The 20,231-nt window shown below is 42.5% G+C and overlaps 1 protein-coding gene across 2 annotated transcripts in view; it reads left to right on the top strand.

Annotated features, from left to right (window-relative positions):
- The window catches only part of DDX10 (DEAD-box helicase 10), a 170,830-nt gene that overhangs the window by 36,054 nt on the left and 114,545 nt on the right, over positions 1–20,231 (top strand). For both annotated transcript variants that reach the window (XM_083609042.1, XM_083609043.1), the window contains exons 11-13: positions 2,056–2,143; positions 7,515–7,603; positions 14,382–14,802. In XM_083609042.1, coding sequence (XP_083465168.1) covers positions 2,056–2,143; positions 7,515–7,603; positions 14,382–14,802 — 598 coding nt within the window. The remainder of the gene's footprint in view (positions 1–2,055; positions 2,144–7,514; positions 7,604–14,381; positions 14,803–20,231) is intronic.

Raw genomic sequence — 20,231 nt, 5'->3', positions numbered from 1 at the left:
CTCCATGTAGACCAGCAAGAGGCATTGTCCAGTCCACCACTAGATCTAGGCTTTTGTCCAGGGCTTGTACAGCCTCTTCTGCCTCAGATGTAATAGGGAAACAGAGCTGAGTCTCATCAGTGTACTGATGACACCTTGCTCCAAAACTAATGACTGTTCCCAGTGCCTTCATATAGACTAGGGTTTCCCAAACTTGGGTCTCCAGCTGTTTTTGGAATACAACTCCCATCATCCCTTGCTAGCAGGACCAGTGGTCAGGGATGATGGGAGTTGTAGTCCAAAAACAGCTGGAGACCCAAGTTTGGGAAATCCTGATACAGACGTACCTTGGAAGTCGAATGGAATCCGTTCTGGAAGTCTGTTCGACTTCCAAGGCGCGGCTTCCGATTGGCTGCAGGAGCGTCCTGCAGCCAATCGGAAGCCATGCTGGATGTTTGGCTTCCAAAAATCATTCAAAAACCAGAACAATCACTTCCAGTTTTCAATCGTTCAGGAGCTGAAACATTCGAGTTTACAGGCGTTCGGCTTCCGAGGTTGCACTGTATAGATGCTGAATACCACTGGGGACAAAATAGTGCCCTGTGGCACTCCCATTGGGGCCAAAGAGCAATCTCCTAATGCTATTCTGTGGACAGCACATTGCTGGTAGGAGCAGAGCGGCTGTGACACAATAGACTCAGTTATGGGCTCTAACCAGGGCTCAGTTGGCCTCAGAGTGAGATCTGCACCACCAAGACCTGTATCCCACTTTCCTCTGAAGAGCACAAGGCAGCATATGTGCTTCTCTGCCTCCTCATTTTATCCTGTGGCAAAGGTTAGGCTGAGAGATGACTCAGGGTCACCCCGTGAGCTTGGCGGCTGAGTGGGGATTTGAACCCTGGTCTGCCAGGTCCCATTCCAAGACTGTAGTCACTACACTGCCTTTGTGGTGATGGCCTCTTCAAGATGTCCACTGGTTGGGGCTTGTCTGCTGCGGCGCCAAAATGTTCCTCTTCAACCAGGCCTTTGGCGGATTAATATTCTATAGCTTTTAAAATGTGTTTGTGGGGGGGGGGGATTGTTGTCTTGTTGTTTTGTTTTATTTGCGCTTTTACCATGTATTTCTTTCTTGTGAATCGCCCTGAGATCTTGTGAAGAAGGGCGGTATAATAATAATAATAATAATAATAATAATAATAATAATAGTAATAATAATAGTGGCACATGGGCTAGAACTCTGAAGAGTTGGTGGGGAAGAGGCCGGATGAGCAAACACAGCCTCGCTCTCTTCCCTCATGCAATTATTGTTGGGTGTTTTTTTTTTGAATAATACAGCTTTAATCTCCACATCAGTTGGTGTACTACCTATCTGTGAAGCCACAGTTCTGTAGAAATGCCTCGGGCTCTGGAAATTCCCAGCAAGAGTCTTATTTAAATGCTTGGGGTGGGGGGGAACCCTCACACTGTTTTCTCATGAGAGAGACCGTGTCAATGTGAGGTATTATTGCTGTATATTTTGCTCCCCCCCCCCCTCCTTCAGTATGAGCTCAATTTTCCACCTTTTTATAAGCTCAAGAAGCAATTTAATGTTAATTGTGTGGCTTTACCTTGAAAAATCGTTGCCTCTTCCAGTTTAAACTGTTCTCTAGATAAAAGGCCTGAGCTTCTGTTTGCTTTCCCTGCATTATTCATGGGAGGAGAACGGTCTTCATGCCTGACATGATTTCAGCTGAGTTTTGTTCAGATGGGCAGTACCTTTTAACTATTTTGAAGTAATGCTTTAAAAAAAAAATGAAATGAAAAAAATTGAACCTGTTGAACAGGGGTCTGTGACCCTTTAGGAAGAGATATTTATTTATTTGAAATGGTTTTATACCATCTTTCAACAAAATTACCATCATTTAAAAAGCAGAATGAAACATCAGTCTGGAATGAAGCCAAGCAGAAGTATCTCATGTGGAAGATCTTCCTCAGGGATGGGGCCATGACAGAGAAAACCCTGCCACTTAAACACACCAACCTGAACTCACTCACTCTCTCCATCTCTCTCTCTCTCCATCTCTCCCAATCCTCTAGAATCAATCCTGAAAAGCTTGTTGACATCCAGAAAAAGTTGCAGTCCTTCTTGGCTCAAGATCAAGAGCTGAAAGAGAGAGCGCAACGGGTAAGCTGCCTATTATGATACTTTCTTAGTATACACCTTTGAAGGTGACCTGGAAGCTACAACTAATCCAGAATGCAGTAGCAAGACTGGTGACTGGAAGCGGCCGCTGGGACCGCATAGCACCGGTCCTAAAGGATCTTCACTGGATTCCAGTACATTTCTAAGCACAATTCAAAGTGTTGCTGCTGAGCTTTAAAGCCCTAAACCCAGGGGTCAGCAACCTTTTTTAGCCGTGGGCCGGTCTACCGTCCCTCAGACCATGTGGTGGGCCGGAATATATTTTGAAATAAAAAATGAACGAATTCCTATGCCTCACAAATAACCCAGAGATGCATTTTAAATAAAAGCACACATTCTACTCACGTAAAAACACCAGGCAGGCCCCACAAATAACCCAGAGATGCATTTTAAATAAAAGGGCACATTCTACTCATGTAAAAACAAGGTGATTCCCGGACTGTCCACGGGCCGGATTGAGAAGGCGATTGGGCCGCATCCAGCCCCCTGGCCTTAGGTTGCCTACCCCTGCTAAACAGCCTCGGCCCAGTATACCTGAAGGAGCATCTCCATCCCCATTGCTTAGGCTGGACAGTGAGGTCCTACTCCAAGAGTCTTCTTCTGGTTCCCTCACTGCGAGAAGCAAAGTTACAGGTAACCAGGCAGAGGGCCTTCTCGGTAGTGGCGCCCTCCCTCTGGAAAGCTCTCCCTTCAGATGTCCAGAGGATAAAGAACTGCACAACTTTTAGAATACATCTGAAGGCAGCTCTGTATCAGGAGGTTTTTAATGCTTGATGTTTTTTATTATGTTTTTAGACATGCTGTAAGCCACCCAGAGTGGCTGGGGAAACTCTGCCATGCTGTCTGAGGCTGGCCAACAGCATGTGGAGGACCATAGGTTCCTCAACTATGGTGTAGAAAATCCTACGCAATGTTGTATACATGTCAGTTCTGCCATGCCGTGGGAAGTTCTGCATGAACATGCATAGTCAGAGTCTCCTGCGCATTAAATTTGACTTTTATCAACCTTCCTAGTTTCCGTGGAACATGCGCTAGAGATGAAGAGAGGGATTTTTAATGAGCTTTAAATAAGTTTAAAAATATGGAGGGGCATTCAGCACCTGCAGCACCTTGGCTGCTGTTTATTTTAAACTTTTTGCCTGGGTTTCTGCAGAGCCAGGAATTCTGGAATGAGCTACAGTGCTGGTGGGTAGTAATAGTGATCAGGAATGCCAGGATCCTCTCAGCTAGTACCAGCTGCCAATTTTAGTGGTATAAATCCAGCTCTTTGCTATCTCTTTTGGTGGCAATACCTTAACTGTCAGCAGCCAAGGTAAAGAGGCAGTATCTTGTGAAGAGGGCTAACATCTAATACAGTAACCACTATGCCACACTGCCTTTTTCTGAGGAATAATGAATGGGCAGTACAGAAGTTCAAAGAAATAAAATTAAATGCCTCTAGTTCCCAAGCCTAGAAAGCTAGATTAATGATGTGGTGATAACTGAGAAATAGAAACATATAGTGTCTGAACAGCTCATTATGTAAAATAACAATACTTTTCATGATAATTTTGCCTTTGTGGAATGTGCCAGATTGCTCACTGGCTGGAAAACCCTTTGTTTATTACCTTATTATAATTTATTACGGATAACACCTGCTTTCTTCACAATATTTTCTTGTTGAGGTTCAAACCAGGAGTGCTTAGCTATGTCTTGTAAAAGCACATAGCTGTGTATTTTTGATTTTTGTCAACTGTATAAGACAGGATCATAAGTGTGTAGCAACAACAGGAAAATGTGAATGAAAGAACGGAATAGAATACTTTGGTTTGCGCTGGAAAAAAGAAGCAGCAATAGCCTTTTCTCATTTAACAGCTTTTTTGCAGCCGTTTTTAAAAACCCCCTCTAAAAAGATAGATAAAATTAAATTGAGTGGAGTGAAATAATCTTGGAGTTTCGGGATAGCGATGGAACAAGTTCAAACAAGAGCTTTTGTCACAGCTGACAGATTCAGTGATGAACCTGCCTTGTAAATCCAACTTTTATTGCTTTATTTAAAACTGTTTTTTGCTACTGCATAGCACTGCGGAAATATAGTCTGTTCTTCCATTCTGTTGAAGGCTTGTGGTCAGTTTCAAATTGCTTAAATGAAGGCAGAGGGGAGGAGAGGGTTATGATAAAGGCCAGTCCTCAATGTATTTTTTTTAATTGATTTTTTATAGAGAATATTTCAGTTTACAAAAATGTAAAACAATAAAACCAAGAAAGATTTACAGCAAAAATTTACAGCAATATTTTAACAAGAAGCTAAAATATTAAAGCCAGTTAAAATTCACACCAACTTTCCAAGCATCTGGGTGGACTTGTTTAAACCAGGATGTTTTTAGCAGGCGCCAAAAAGGATACCGTGAATGCACCTGCTTGATATCAATAGGCAGGGAGTTCCAAAGTGCCGCACCGAATGATTTGAGTTCTTACTACAACTCCCACCATCCCTGCCATTTTCCGTGCTTTCTGGGGCTGATGGGAGTTGTAGTTCAGCAACATCTGCCTTATTACCTTGTGCCTACTTCACAGGAGTGAATTCTCCCCATCCTCCTTTAATTGTGTTTAGAGAATTCATACATACACGCTGGCACTAACTGCAGTTAAGTTTGACGAGGTTTCCTTGTTAACCAGAGTTTGGTTAAAAGAATCCTGGTTAAAGCAGAGCGTTTATCTACTTATCTAGCTATAGTTAATGTTGGTTCTCATAGCTGCAGCTAAGGCTGTAGGAGTTGGAGCAGCGGCCCTGTTAAAAAATCTTTTAACTGTGGTTAAAAGTGGCTTGATGGTACGTCTCTGCACCAGCCCACAGAGGAGTAACGCTTATATTATCTCCAACTCAAAATGTCTCTCCTGCACAGGAGTAGATTGCTATATTTACTGCCTCTTCTGAGTCTGTTCTGTCTGTGGGAGCCTTCGGTAGTCGTGTAGCATGTATCCATCACTTTGTCATCAAGCCCTGCGGCACTGTTAGAGATATTGCGGTGGAATAGCCAAATTGGATTTTGAATTCAATCAAGCTTTATTGCTTCAACTTTGGTTATAGCAACCACATTAAAAGAAAAAGCAGCACGTTGTTGCGTAAGTGCATAAAAAAAAAATTAAGTGCATCATACCATGAAAATATAAACACTTTCCTCTTCTTTAAATACTGCAGTAGTGTTTTCTTTTTTTAACCATTATATACCAATTGACTGTATGGGGTTCATGTTTAATACCAGCATTTTCAGCAATGGACTTCTGCCTACCATGGTACGGAAAGCATCAAAATTCAAGCTGCAGGGAATGGTTAGAGCTATAGTCCAATGGTATCTGGAGGGACCACAGGTTCTCATTCCTCATCTAGCAAGCAGAGGCCCTTCCCAGTAATCTGTTATCTGGAGTTTAAGGGATTGAACAGAAGGCTTTATGCATATGCGGGAGCTGTAGCCCGTTCTGCAAAACTGCTCCTGCTGGTATCCTTGTGTGTCACTAAGGGGAGACAGTGCTAATTGGATGGAGACACTTTGCTTGACTTCCCAGTCCTCAGGGCCGGCTCATGCAGAGGCAAAGTGAAGCGACGGCCTCAGGCGGCAGGACCACAGGGGCAGCAGACCAAGCTTCCAATAAATGCTGCTGCCACACATTCCTTGACGGGCGGGTCTGCCTCCTCCTCAGCAGATGCCTGTCAGTGCCACCTCTAGAGCACCTCCGCCCCTTCAATTCCCACCATTGGATAAGGTTGACTTGATTTAATTCCCTCAGTTGTTTCCAATGTAGCTCTTCTCTCACCACTTCCTCCCTGGTGAGAGAGGAGACCATTTTGTGGTTTTCCTTGGGTACCAAAATGTCTTCTGCTGGCCCTGCCAACCCTCAAATGCATTGGGCGGTACTCAAATTTTAAGTTATAAGGTGGGGATGAGAGGCAATGAAGAAGGAAGGAACTTTGACAGGGTAAAAAAATGGAGCAGCTTCAGGGGACTTTGGAAGGTGCATAAGATGAGGTTGGGGGCTGTAAACAGTATGTAGCCACCGGCACTTACAAAGCAAAACTGCATCAATTTAATTTGACCAATACTCTGCAAAATGCAAGCAGAAAGGTTGTTGTAGTGCAGGATTTTGTATCGTGTAGAAGATCAAAGTGCATGTGTGTGAGAGAGAGATGGAGAGTAAACAAAGAGCAGTGAGCTATTGTAAATAATAATTTAATAAATCTATTGAGTGTTGTTAACACTGGAAAAATCCAGCAGCGGTTTGCAGGCAGTGCAAGAGCAAATGAGGATTCCGTATGTGAGCCAGTGAATATATCTGTAAAACTGTTTCCCGCCCCCCCTCTCCTTTCCCAAACAAAAATTACAGAACAGTTTTGTGGAAACATAAACAGTATGATTTAATGAATGATACACTTGAGTTACCAGCCAAACGAAAGGGCATGCTGGTAGCAGCAGGTTATTCGGTTTTATAGAAGTGATTTTCCAGTGTTTTATTGCAGTCTGGGTAACATGAAACTACAAGCAAAATCTGTTACTACAATTCTTCTTGTTGTTGCTTCAAAAGATGGGTTTTAACGGCAAAAGCATCCCATACCACAAGTTCTATTAGCAGTTTAAAAGGGGTTTTCAAGGACGGAACAAATACCTTCAATTTTAAGAAATACAGGAGAGAAAAAGGTTATTTTGAAAGGCAAGGAAAGAAGCCTGCTATAAGGCCAGTGGGCGTCAGTGAGAGGTGGATGAGAACATAAAAATGTGCAGAGATGCTGAAAAAGAGAATTGAGGTTTGAAATGTCAGCTGGCAGCTGGGAGTAAGTTCCAGTGGGGCTTACTCTCAAGTAACTGTGTTTAGGATTGCAGCCATAGTTAAGCTTACCTTTCAGTAATTTAATTGATGTTTTCTTAAAATTGCATTTATATCTGTACCTTTGATGGGCTCTGAGCACACAGCATCCATGATAATTTACTTGGCTGTCTCCTTGCCTTCAAATTCCTAGGTTCATAGTCCATAAGCGCTTGATATTGGTCTCCTGATTTTCCATGTACTCTTTAGGTTCCTATGATTATGTTTTCATATTTAATATGTAGATACCATAACCACTGAGAGAAGTTTGGAAATGTAACACTCCCCAAAGCTCAAAACGCATATAAAGCATAATTGAAATACAAACAAACTCTTAACTTTGGGACTCATAATGCAATAAAGAATAATCTGTTTTTATAAGACTAATTAGTTTTAGCTGAAATGCAGTGTGCTAATTTTGGTTCTTTAACATTTTGGATCTCTTTTTAGATGTGGAGTGTATCTGTGTGCCATTTTTACTGTTTAAACAAATACTTCTCTCTTTTTCTGGTAGTGTTTTGTTTCCTATCTACGATCGGTCTACCTAATGAAGAACAAGGAAGTGTTTGATGTATTCAAGTTACCCATTGCTGAATATGCCCTGTAAGTGCTATCATCCCTAATCATTACGAAAAATGCTAATTAAAAAAATTGGATTGGATGGTGCTGGGAGGGAGTGTGTGATTACTTTTGAACTGCACAAACCAATTTTCATTCCGTGTTTTGAATTAGGAATGAAAGATTGAGTTGCATACATTTTATTTATTTCGTTTTGAAATAGGCATATGCCACCTCTCATTAGAATAATATGAAAGCTGTGCATATGCGTGTGACACATGTATAAATATATTTCATGGAAAATGGACCCTGCCTACTCCCATTCCTTTGCTGCCATCCCTTTGTACCTGACCATCTTTGTCCCTTTACCATACCTGACCATACCCTTTGTACCTGTCCATCTTTGTCCCTCCACCATACGTCTGTGGCTCAACTGGACTGCTTCCCTGCTCACATCTCCATCCTTCAGTTCCCCATTCCTCACCTCGCCTGGGTGCTGCTCTCTTGCCTGTATCTCCTGGTTCCCTCCCTATATTGCCTGGGCTGCATCTCTTTCCTCTGGATTCCTCCTCTTCTCCTTGCCTGCCCATCATTGATTCCATATATGTGCTCATAATATGGCCCTTTTGGCTAACTCTCCTATCAAGGTTGCAGTTGAGATCATTTTTCATGCCTTTTATCAGCAATCCTTAAAGTGGCCTTCTAAAGGTCACTGTTGTCCCCATACTGCAAGCAGGACACGTGTGCTTAGAAAATAGTATGGATTCGTGGATTAAGACAAAATTGAATTGGAAAATCTCTGGCTCTGAGGTCACACCATCTACATCACACGTACAACCATGTTATTGGAAGTTTCCCAGTTCCTTTTTGTTAAGAATCACAACCTCTCCGTTCTTTTATTTGCCTGTTTGGTGAGATGCTGCCCAAAATGCTAGAGTCTGTGTTGCTTGGGCTCAATCTTGGCTGCGGCAGTTGTATTGTCAGTTGTGGCTTCATATAGTTCATTCACGGGCATTTCCATGTTAAGCCCAGATCAGAGGAAGCATGGAGGAACTCTCCCATCAAGAATGCTCTCTTCTTTTCCGGTTCCAGAGGAAAGGGACTGCACATTAAGAGCCATTCTACTTGAACAGCCATTCTACTTGAATATGTACCTGTGGCTAAGGCAAAAAATGTGCTTCTTTCATTGTACCCACAGCCCTTATTCTACATAATGAATCCTAATGGCTTAGTCAGTTCAGAAATCTAGGTCTGAATTCAATGGGCTTCCTCTCTCTACGAGCTTCATCAGAACTGCTTACTAGGTGGAATTTTCTGCATACAGTAGGTATTAAAGCAAAGCCTGCATCCACCTTTCAACCCTACCGTTTCGTTCCTGAATACCAATGTGAACGTTTACCATTACATTGTCATTAATAAGTCTGAAACCTGGCTATGAGAGACACTTTGGAGGAATTGGAATTATTTCAGCAAATTGCTTTCATGCAAAGAACATTTGTTAAGCGTTTTTAAGGCAAGGTGGTAGAAGGGCAATATCTACAAGCTGCCAAGAAGAAAACATAGTGGACACATCAGATGGCATTTCAAGATACGATGCGAATCAAATTCTTCTCGGAAACTAGAATTAAAATTTTGCCCTTCAAAACACGCGTCCATTATTCTGGTGTTGACATGCCAGATAAGGGTGCTTGATGTAAGCTTGCTTCCTACAACTCAGCAGTTAGTGCTTTGAAAATGCAACTGCTTGAGGGACAGATTTCAGAGGTACCTGTTACAAGATAGTTTTATGGTGTCTTAAACTGAAAAACACACACAAACACACATACACACCAGACACTCCCTTGTGTCTCGCAATATGTGTGCATAGATGAGAGCGACCAGTTTGGAAAACCTCTTGCGGGCAAGATCATGTGAACCATGGAGTGGATATTGAAAGGCACAGGATTGGGTCCTTAATAATCATTGGCCCAGTTCAGATGTAACATTCCTAGTTTGCTGAACCACAGCATAGTTTGTAGAAGATAAGATTAAGGAGAGATGTGACAGCTGCCTTCAGATATCTGAAGGCTGTTGCATAGAGAAGATGGAGAAGATTTTTTCCCTGTGGCTCCAGAGGGCAGGACTACAAGCACAGGTGGAAATTGTAAGGAAGCAGATTTTGGCTAAATGCCAGAATAAACTTCCTAATGGTGAGAACTGTTAGATAGCAGGAAAGATTGCCTCCGTATATGGTGGGTGTTCTTTCACTGGAGGTATTGAAGCAGAGGCTGGAGGGTCTTCTGTCAGGGGTGGTGTGGTTGCATTGCAGATCCTGCCTAAAGCTGAGGGTTTGATTAGACAACCTCCCAAGGTTCCTTCCAACTTTGTGATTCTAAGTCTGGAATGAGAACTACCTTCTCGTTCCTCAATTCATGCACAGGTTTCTGTTCCAGCGTAGATTAAAAACTCTGGGTGGAATTCAACACCACACTCTTCCAGTCGTTCTGTCTGCACAAGCGTTGCAACATCTAGATGGAACGGCTGATAGGGCAGGTAAAGTCAATCTTGGCCTTTGGTTTCCCATTGTGTTCGAAGTAAGGAACTGTGATTTGATGTTGGTTTACTAACTAGTCACTTCAGAGCACAGTTTCAACAGAATGTGCACTCCAGTTACTGAAAACAGACACGTAAACTAATGCTTTTCTAAATATTTTGAATTTGGGGCCATATATGTTTCTTCCCGCAGCTGCACCCACCTGTCCCCCCCCCCCCCGCCACAGACGAGTGCTCAGAGATATTTAGACACAGACCGTATGTGTGCTATTCTATTCAAGGCATAAGTCAAATGCTGGCACAGGAGGAAGACTAAAGTAGGGCATGTCTAATGCTCCCCTAAACATAAACTTAGATCTAAGCATTAGTCATGGGCGGGGAGCGTTTGGCCCTCCCAGATATTGTGGACTTCAACTCCCATCAGCCCCAGCCAACGTGGCCAATGGTCAGGAGTGGTGGGGTCCAGCAACATAACAAAAGCCACAGGTTCCCTACTGTTGCCTCCTCAGATCTCATGGAGGAAGACAGCTTCCAGTCACCCCAGAATTGTCTCCTTCCCAGGAATTTCACACCTCACATCCAGGTGGTTTTCACTCCAAGATATGAGTGCCATCTTCCTCAGTGGTGGGAACACAGGGAACTGACTTATATTGAGTTAACACCCTTGCTCTCCCCTGTTCCTTATTGTTTATACTGACTGGCAGCTGCTTTGTATGGCTTCAGACATTTTGAGATTCTGGGAACTGAACTCGGAATCTTTTGCATGCAAAGCATGAGATCTGCCACAGAGCTACAGCCCCCAGAACCTAGAGCACACTATATATTGGTCGAGAACTTACGAGGTTTGTGTCAAAAGGTAATACTGTCAAATTCTCCCAGCTATGTGAATCCCTTGTTCCAAAAAGTAATGTGTGGCCATTTTATTATCAGCTAATATTCTTTTGCCTTCCAGTGTCCACATTTAAATTCTGTATAACCTCATATTCTGCTTTAATCATTACGCTCTTGGGGATTAGCAAGAGTTTATCTTTTGATATTAAAATGGTTCCAAATTCATTGTCTTGCCTCCATTTCCTGAAAGGGTGATGGTTTCAGTTGCCCATATGTCCCCCCCTCCCTCTGAAATAGCGAGCACAGTTCTATCAAATCGTGCAGAGACTATATGCAGTTCTGCAGTAATTAATTTGAGAGTGGAGCCAGAGAGAGACCAATAGGTCTGTGGCAGATAAGTGCCTGACGAAACATTTCAGGATTCTTCTCATAGAAATCTAATTTTGAGCTCCCTCGCCCTTTTCTTTGGTTTGAAAGCATCTTGCTATTTTCCATCTCAGCTTACAAATGAAATGCTTAAAAAATGTGCCCAGTAGCGCTTGAAAAGATTGTGCGCATAGCAAAGCCCAGTTTCATTCATGACTATTTTACATGATTCTTCCACTAGAGGGGAATGGGAAGCTGTGCTCCACAATTATTGAATTAAATGGTGTCTGGAATATAAAATAAAGATCCTAAAGAAATTTTGCTCTGGCCTTTTTCTTATGTTAAAAGGGAGAGCTGAAGGGAGAAAATTAGGTTGGGATTCCAAAGCATTCACTGGTCCATTACAGTTCAGGTAATCGGTGTGGAGCCGCCCCACAGTTCTCCCCAGCTGTGTATGGCCTTGAGCACTGTGGCGTCAGTCTGAATCAGTCATCTGGTTATAGTTTATTATAGGATTAAGCTGATGCATGAGCTAGTTTCCATATCCTGAAGCTTGTATGCCAGCTGTGGACCCTGCTCTGTGAGAGAGATTGCCTGGCCACAGTTATCCATGCTCTGGTGGCTTCCAGGTCAGGTGTCCAACCTTTTCAGACCCAGGATCCAATTTTAACCCAAACATGCCTTTGGGGTCCCATCTCTTAATCTTTAAGATGCTTGTATTCGCTTGGTGGTAGTGCTCCTGCTGCAACCCACCTTGGATGAGGCTGCGGCCAGCTATTGAGTCGCGGCCGACCAGTTGAAAGCCAGTGCCAGATGCTACTGTAATGTGTTCTACGCTGGGCTGCATTTGAAGGTTGCTCAGTCCCAAGTAAAGCTGCTGGGCTACTAACTGGGACCAGTGGCCAAAAGCATATGTCTCATTAGTCTTAGAACAACTTCATGACTGTTGTTTTATTTCTGGGCTTGATTCAAAAGTATAAATAAACATATAAAGTACAGTGGTACCTCGGGTTACAGACGCTTCAGGTTACAGATGCTTCAGGTTACAGACTCCGCTAACCCAGAAATAGTACCTCGGGTTAAGAACTTTGCTTCAGCATGAGAACAGAAATTGTGTGGTGGTGGCGCGGCGGCAGTGGGAGGCCCCATTCGCTAAAGTGGTGCTTCAGGTTAAGAACAGTTTCAGGTTAAGAACGGACCTCCAGAACGAATTAAGTTCTTAACCCGAGGTACCACTGTATATAAATAAGTATTCCTTGGGAAGAAATCTGCAATGGGAGTGATCGGACCTGAAGCCCTGGGTGGGGGTGGGGGTGGGGAGAAAAAGCCAGTCAGCCTGCCAATATTTGCCTTTGTGAAGTGAAAGAGCAAGCTGGCACTCCCTCCCTGCACCATGCAGTTAAGATTGAATATGCCCAGACCCTTTTGGACTCAGGTATCCAAGAGGAGTCAGCCCTGCACCTTACGCTGGACATGAATCTTTGCTTTGCAAGTTTCCATTAGCAATGGTTTGCACTGTGGCTGCTTCATGTCTTAACATTGTAAGGTAAATTGGGTTTTTGATAACAGCTGGACTGCCTGTGTGAATGCTAAATCTTTTTGGTTGCACATTAAAAAAAGATAATGTGTAAGATAATGGTGTGTCTGTGTTCACATTTCATATGAAGGTTCATTTTGTGTGATGAAAGGAAGGATTTTGTTCACAAGAAGGGGTTTGGGGAGCTCTTTACATCTGTACTAATTGGCTGTGCCCTGTTCTTTTCTTCACTTCTGCTGGCTCTAGGATGAATTTGTCTCCTTAACTTAGTTAGAATATTACCTGCTGAAGCAGAGATATTCGTGTATATTTTTAGCTAAAACATGAGTTGTACTTTATCATCTCCATGCCTATTGTTTTTGTATTTTGTGTCATCAGATATATCGGTGTTGAATTGAATTTGTGGGTTTATTAGAATTTTTGTTGCAGGGGTAACTTTTCATATTGTTTTGCCTCTGCAATTGTATTTTGCTTTTGTATGATGATAGCTGTTGAGCTTCTGTTTGAAGGGGGAAACGGAGTACAAATAGATGATCAACTGAATAGCTATGATTAATCTGTCTCATATCGGTTGCTGGGAATCACAAATAGGGAGAGAGCTGTTGCACTCCTGTTATCCCATAAGCATCTGGTTGGCCACTGTGAGAAGTGGATATTGCACAAGATGTGCTTTTAGTTGATCCAGCAGAGGGCTTCTCAATGTTCTTCTATATTATCTTGGATGAGAGCAGTGGAGGAGAAGGGCATTTATATTATTTAACAAGATTTATACGCTGCTTGGTTGTAAGAAAACTTCTGAGTGGATTACAACAATATAACATGAAACATTAAAATTATCAATAAAACGGGGAGTTCCAAAGTGTAGGTGTTGCCACACTAAAATACTGATTTCTTACAGGTGTAGAGTAAGTGTTGTGGAGGGCCTGTAACAGTGACAGTCCTCTCACTCTAGCACAGTGTTTCCCAAACTTGGGTCTACAGCTGTTTTTGGACTACAGTTCCCATCATCCCTGACCACCGGTCCTGCTAGCTTGGGATCATGGGAGTTGTAGTCCCAAAACAGCTGGAGACTCAAGTTTGGGAAACTGCTCTAGCATTTAAAGCAGGGATGAGGGACCTGTTGTTGGACATGGCCAGAGGTCAGGGTTGATGGAAGTTGGAGTCCAGCCATATCTGGCGGACCACAGGTTCCCCATTCCTGATATGAACACTGACACCACATTAGTGTTTCAACCAAAAACCAAGTCAAGGGTTGAAAGCAGTAAAGAAGTCCTGACTTGCTGTTACAGAAATAAATTATAAAAAAGCTATGCATACTGGTGAGTTTTCTTTTACATTCTCTAATGCAAGGTTTCCCAAACTTGTGTATCCAGCTGTTTTTGGACTACAATTCCCATTATCCCTGACCACTGGTCCTGCTAGCAAGGGATGATGGTTGTAGTTCAGAAACAGCTGGAGACCCAAGTTTGGGAAGTCCCGCTGTAATGTAGAGGAATGCATTTTACGCCTAAGGTAGGGAGCCCTGTTCTTAAGTATTATGTGTCTCTGTTTTTATAGCTCTCTTGGGCTTGCAGTGGCCCCTCGTGTACGATTTCTTCAGAAGTTGCAGAAGAAAACACCTGAGAATGAGCCTGAAAAAGAAAGATCATTGCAGCAAACAGATGAGCCCCAAAATGCCCCTTTTTCTGTAAGCAACGATGATGTAGAGAAATGCAGAGCACTCTTCAGCGAAACGGCCGTGTTGGGAGGAGATGAGGACATAGCACTCTCCAGCAAAGATAGTGAAACCGAGGACGATGCATCACAGGCTCAGACCGAGACTGAAGAGGAGCCCATAGCGGTCAAGGGTTCGGAAGCTGAACGCCTGCAGTTCTTTGAAGGGGGCGATAGTGATGACGATGACACTAAGGATCTCGATGTGCTGACGGTGAAACGGCGGAATGTCTTTGGCTTGGAACCAGGAGAAAAAGTAGCACCAGTAAGGTTTTTTTCTTTCCTTATAAGTTTGATTTTGTTGCTATTTTGTTGATGTAACTCAAGAGTTAGGTGGCATGGTGCCCTCCATACATCTGCCATCATTCCTGACGATTGGCTGGGCTAATGGGAGTTGTAGGCCGGAACAGGGAAGTGTCTGCCATGCCTGTTTTTGCATGTGTACAGATATAATTGGAAGAACCTTTCGACAGGTTATTAGGAATGGAGGACAATTTAGTTTGCTCTGCATTTGAAAGCAGTTTGACCAAATTTGTGTTCCCCAGACTAGTAGATACACAGCTATCCTTCAGATTGCCCACACCTCTGGGTTTTGTGGTGCAAGCCCATCTTTTTTAAAAGGCATATAAAGTGGGGAAATGTATTTTCAAGTGCAAATTTCGGTGCATTCCCCCCCCCCCTTTAAAGTTCCTTGAAACATCACTGAATGAACTTATAAATGGGAACATGCAAAGCAGATATTGCTCTGTCCATCCCTACAGATTACAAATCGAGAATGAAGCTCATGGGCCTTTCCCCCCAACACATCCAGAAGTGCTTGTTTCCAAACACTTTTAGTTTCTTTGTTCAAAATGCTTTCTGTGGGCGGTGACACACGAACTGTGTGTGTGTGCAAGACAACTCAGATTTTTCTCTGTGAAAAGCTGGATTTGGTGACTTATATAAATCATTCAGACTAGTAAGATTTGCATATATTTTCTCATTTTGATGACTTCATTCTGCATGTGCTAATCAGAGTGGCAAAGGCTACAGCATCACCTACTATTTTCAAGTCAAACTTCATTGCTTTAGTGGGCTAGAAACTTCCTTTTCCCTGCCCCACCTCAAAAAATATCAGGTTCCTCACAAAGTAATGGTATAACATTTTCTGGTTTCGGAACTCTGGGAGCATTCCATCGTGGAAGCACATTACCTAAGCCCCTTCCTATCCAGGCCGTTGGCTAATATGGCTCTAAAAATAATTTCTCTAATCTCATGGCAGCCAGCCAACCAGCCCCTCCTGAGCAGAAGCAAAACTTGTTCACTGAGGCCTCCTAGGGAAACGCTGCTTGCACGTAATCCATTTGATCCAGCGTTTGGCTATGACAGTTCCCGGTGGCCAAGAGGAAGAGTTGTGAGGAAGATCATAAGAACAGCTTGTTGGATCACGCTAGTGGTCACTCTAGTCCAGCATCCTGTTCTCACAGTGGCTAACCAAATACCTCTGGGGAGCTGGCAAGCAGGACATGAATGCAGCAGTACTCTCCCCTTCTGCGCTTCCAAAAACTGGTACTCATAAGCATACTGCCTCGGACAGTGGAAGTAGAACACGGCCATCATGGTTAGTAGCCACTGATAGAATTGCCCTCCATAAATTTGTTTAATCCTCTTTTAAAGCTATCCAAGTTGCGGACCATCAGTGTCTCCTGGGGTACTTTTTTTTTTACTCTTTCCAACAGCTCGATTATGTGGTATAACATCTCAAAATGTTATTTGTGTTAATATAAGTATTCATCATAGACTTTGTTTTTTCCAAGGCTTTGGCTTTCAGGAACTCTTCCAATAACCGGGTGGCATATTGCTTATTAAAGCACAGTGTTAAAGGTTTATATTCTCCTATTTCAGCACTCTCATAGATATTTGGATCTTGGTATTGCTTTAAGAATGAAGAGATGATACAGCTTTTATTTCATTAGAAAGAATTAGGCACTGTAGATTTGATGCATAAAAAGCATACAACATAAGTTATACTTTGTGCTTTCAACTTGTGATTCCTTTATTCTTCCCTTTTGAAAAGTTTTAATTGGCGGTATGCATTGGTGAGAACATTGACCCGCTTTATTTTTCTTGAGGTAGATGAGTGCATGGAATCATCTTTGCTGAGAAAAAATAATTGTCTAAATGGGGAAAATACATATTATGAAATATAGAAAAGGCCAGAAAGGTTCAGCCCATGAGCTTGCACTGAAGGATTAAGGAAGAAACTCATCCTCTTTATGGCTTTTTACTATGGGAGAGTTTGGCTTAGCTTTTGGGTGCTTGCCTCCTATGAATAAGAGCAAGGAAAGAAGTAAGGTTCAAAATGGTACTGAAAATAAATAAATAAGTGCAACTTTAATAATGCAACAGGCTCAGCACATGTCCCTGGAAATGTTTCAGTTACTTGAGTTCCAGAAAACCAGCATCTAATAAGCTCGAGAGAGTTTTTCAGTGGAAATCGCACAATAAATTGATATTTTTTGTGCACCTGGGGAACGCTTCATCTGAAACTTGCTGGACATTTTACCATTGTATCATTTTGCGGCTTGCCACTTTGGGTGGGTGGGTGGGTGGGGCTTGTACTTGGTGTCTCCCACCCTCTTTTCCCTCTCCCTTTTTCATATGAATGACACAGTCATCTGAACCTATGCCTATCTAAGGTAGGGGTGAGAAATTGAGAATACAGATATTGGGAGGAGCCTATTTACCTTATTGAACAGGGTTGGGGAATCTTCATCTCAATCCTGTAGCCTACATTTGCCCCACCAGCCTTCCCTATTTGACCCGTGAGACTGTTTTCCCTAAACCATACCTGCTTCCCTTGCATCTGATATCATGTTGGGTATCACACTTGGCCACCATCTTCCCCTCATCCCCAAGAACCAACTTTAACAGGTGGGTAGGACGACTCACCTGTCAATCACCTGATCTCATTATAATACCAGTTGATTGGCAAGTGAGCAGTCCCACCAGCTCGTCAAATCTGGCCAAGCAGTGGGAGGTAAAGATCTGGTCTGCTGGGCTAAAAACATTTCCCTCCTCCGAATTAAAACTTCAGAGCAGGGAAACGAGGTAAATATGTGGTATCTTCCTCAATGATTTTTCACGAAATGTGTGGCCCATGAGGTAATTTTTACATTGCAGAGTGGGGTCAGGTGGAGAGCCTTGACACTTCTTTCAGAAGTAAGAGAAACTGCAGAGATACGCTGCTGCATGTCAAAAGTAGCTTCTTCTATTTTTAGCCTTTAAGAAAAATCAGTTCCATTTGGCACATATTTTTCTTACATTGACAACTCATTTACTAAGTTGTCATGGAAGCAACAAGTTGCTTTATTTATTTTGTGGTGTTTTTTTTTTAATGTCTGTGCTATCTTTCCCCACCAACAATCTGTTGGAATTGGTCTTGAAGTCAACACTATTGTGGGTTGCCATTGTTCTGATAGTCTGCTGAGAAAAGCAGAATTTTGTCTTTATATGGATTTGGAAAGTGCTGCTTTGTTAAAAGGAGAGCTATTTCCTCTATTTTATGTTGGTTGTTATGTGTCAGGAAGTTCTACAGTTGGCCAGCTTATTTACAAAGAGCCCTTAAAAGTGTTCCAGTTCAATTTTAAGCAGATGTGATAGTGTAAAAAAGGTCCCTTACCTTTCCCGCCCCGACCTGGCCACAGTGATCCATGCGACGGTCATCTCCAGGCTTGACTACTGTAATTCACTCTACGCTGGGCTGCCCTTGAAGCTGTCCCAGAAACTCCAGCGGGTACAGAATGCTGCAGCGAGGCTCCTCACGGGGTCTCTGCCATGGGAGCATATTCACCCAGTGCTTTTCAAGCTGCACTGGCTCCCGGTGGAGTACAGGGTCAGATTTAAGGTGCTGCTTTTGACCTTTAAAGCCCTTCACGGCCTAGGACCCTCGTACCTACGGGACCGCCTCTCCTGGTATGCCCCACGGAGAGCCTCAAGGTCCATAAATAACAACACTCTAGTGGTCCCAGGCCCTAAGGAAGTTAGATTGGCCTCAACCAGCTGGATTGAATTTATGTGGTCTCTAGCTGTTATGATAAAAAGAAATGGGATAAATATTAAGTTATAAAATTTAAAAAAAGTTGATTGGAAAATAAGGTGTTAGTTAAAAGGAATGTTAAGAGATTAGGATTTTCTGGATAATCATTTTGAACTAGAAAACAAGAAGGGGAGGTATGAGGAAGTCAAAGAAACATGTTATTGAAAATTGATATCGAAATTGATTTGTTTTTAATATTTTTCTTTTTCTTTTTCTTTTTTGTTTGTATAAAATTGAAAAACCGAATAAATATTTATTAAAAAAAAAAAAAGATTGGCCTCAACCAGAGCCAGGGCCTTTTCAACTCTGGCTCCGGCCTGGTGGAACGCTCTGCCTCATGAGACCAGGGCCCTGCAGGATCTGATTTCTTTCCGCAGGTCCTGTAAGACAGAGTTGTTCCGCCTGGCCTTTGGCTTGGAGCCAATTTGATTCCCTCCCTCCCTCTCTTTCTTTTTTCTTTTCCTTCTCCTCCTGTGATGAGGCTACATTTTAATATTTTAATGTTCCATTATTTTAATGTTGTATTTTATTTTTGTTTTTAAGTTGTAATCATTCATCTTGTTTTTATTATTGCTTGTAAGCCGCTCTGAGCCCGGCCTTGGCTGGGCAGGGCGGGGTATAAATAAAAAATTATTATTATTATTATTATTAATAGTTAATTTACATAATATTAAAAAGTAGAACCAACAAGTAAACAAAGAAACAAAATAAACCCCAAACCCCATATCATAGTTTTTCTGAAGGAAGCATGAGGCAGCCAGAAGGAAAATTCCCCATCTTCCTTGCCTGCTCCAAGCTGGGTCCCCTAATCACCCCTGGTTTTCAGGCTGTGGATCTTTACAGCATTAGTTATGTCCGTTCTTAAAAATGTAGGTAATAATGACCCTAGGAATTGCTTACATCAGTTTCATTTCCCCTCGTCTGAAAATAGCGGCTTTCTTCTATAGTGGATTTATCTCAAGGACTTTCACTTTAGATCGCAGTGCTGACTGACTTCATTTTCCTGTAATAAGGGAAATGTGATTACTTAAACTGCACTGTCCAAGTCTATCACAAATTGGAGTTTATAAAAGGTATGTGACTTTCTTAGAACTACTTGTCTGTGTTATTGAATGTTGAATTTATTTAAGTTGACAGCTAAGGGTAGAATGCATATGGAAAGAGACAGTTCAAATAAAATGAACTATTTTATTAGTCACAGAGCTTCAGCCAGTCCTTTAAATTTCTCTGAACTACTGTGTGCCCTTTCCCCTCTTTTTTTTTTTTTGCATTCCCTCTCTCCCTTTATTTGAAACTACAAATGAAGACCAGAACTGTGGCTTTGTACTTGGCCTGTTAGAGCAGAGACCCGTGACTGAAGGGAGAAGGGTCTGAAGTCTTGGGGGACAGGTTTAAAGCTGAGATTGAATGCTGTAAGTGGGGGTTCAGCTACTTCTGTCTTAAATGACATAGTAAGGCAGTAAAGATGGAAGTGAGAGCTGGACCATAAAGAAGGCTGATCGCCAAAGAATTGATGCTTTTGAATTATGGTGCTGGAGGAGACTCTTGAGAGTCCCATGGACTGCAAGAAGATTAAACCTCTCCATTCTTAAGGAAATCAGCCCTGAGTGCTCACT

This window comes from Podarcis filfolensis (genome assembly GCF_964270895.1).
Source record: "Podarcis filfolensis genome assembly, chromosome: 4".
In the NCBI taxonomy this organism is placed as follows: Eukaryota; Metazoa; Chordata; class Lepidosauria; order Squamata; family Lacertidae; genus Podarcis; species Podarcis filfolensis.
This window is presented reverse-complemented; position numbering and strand designations above follow the sequence as displayed.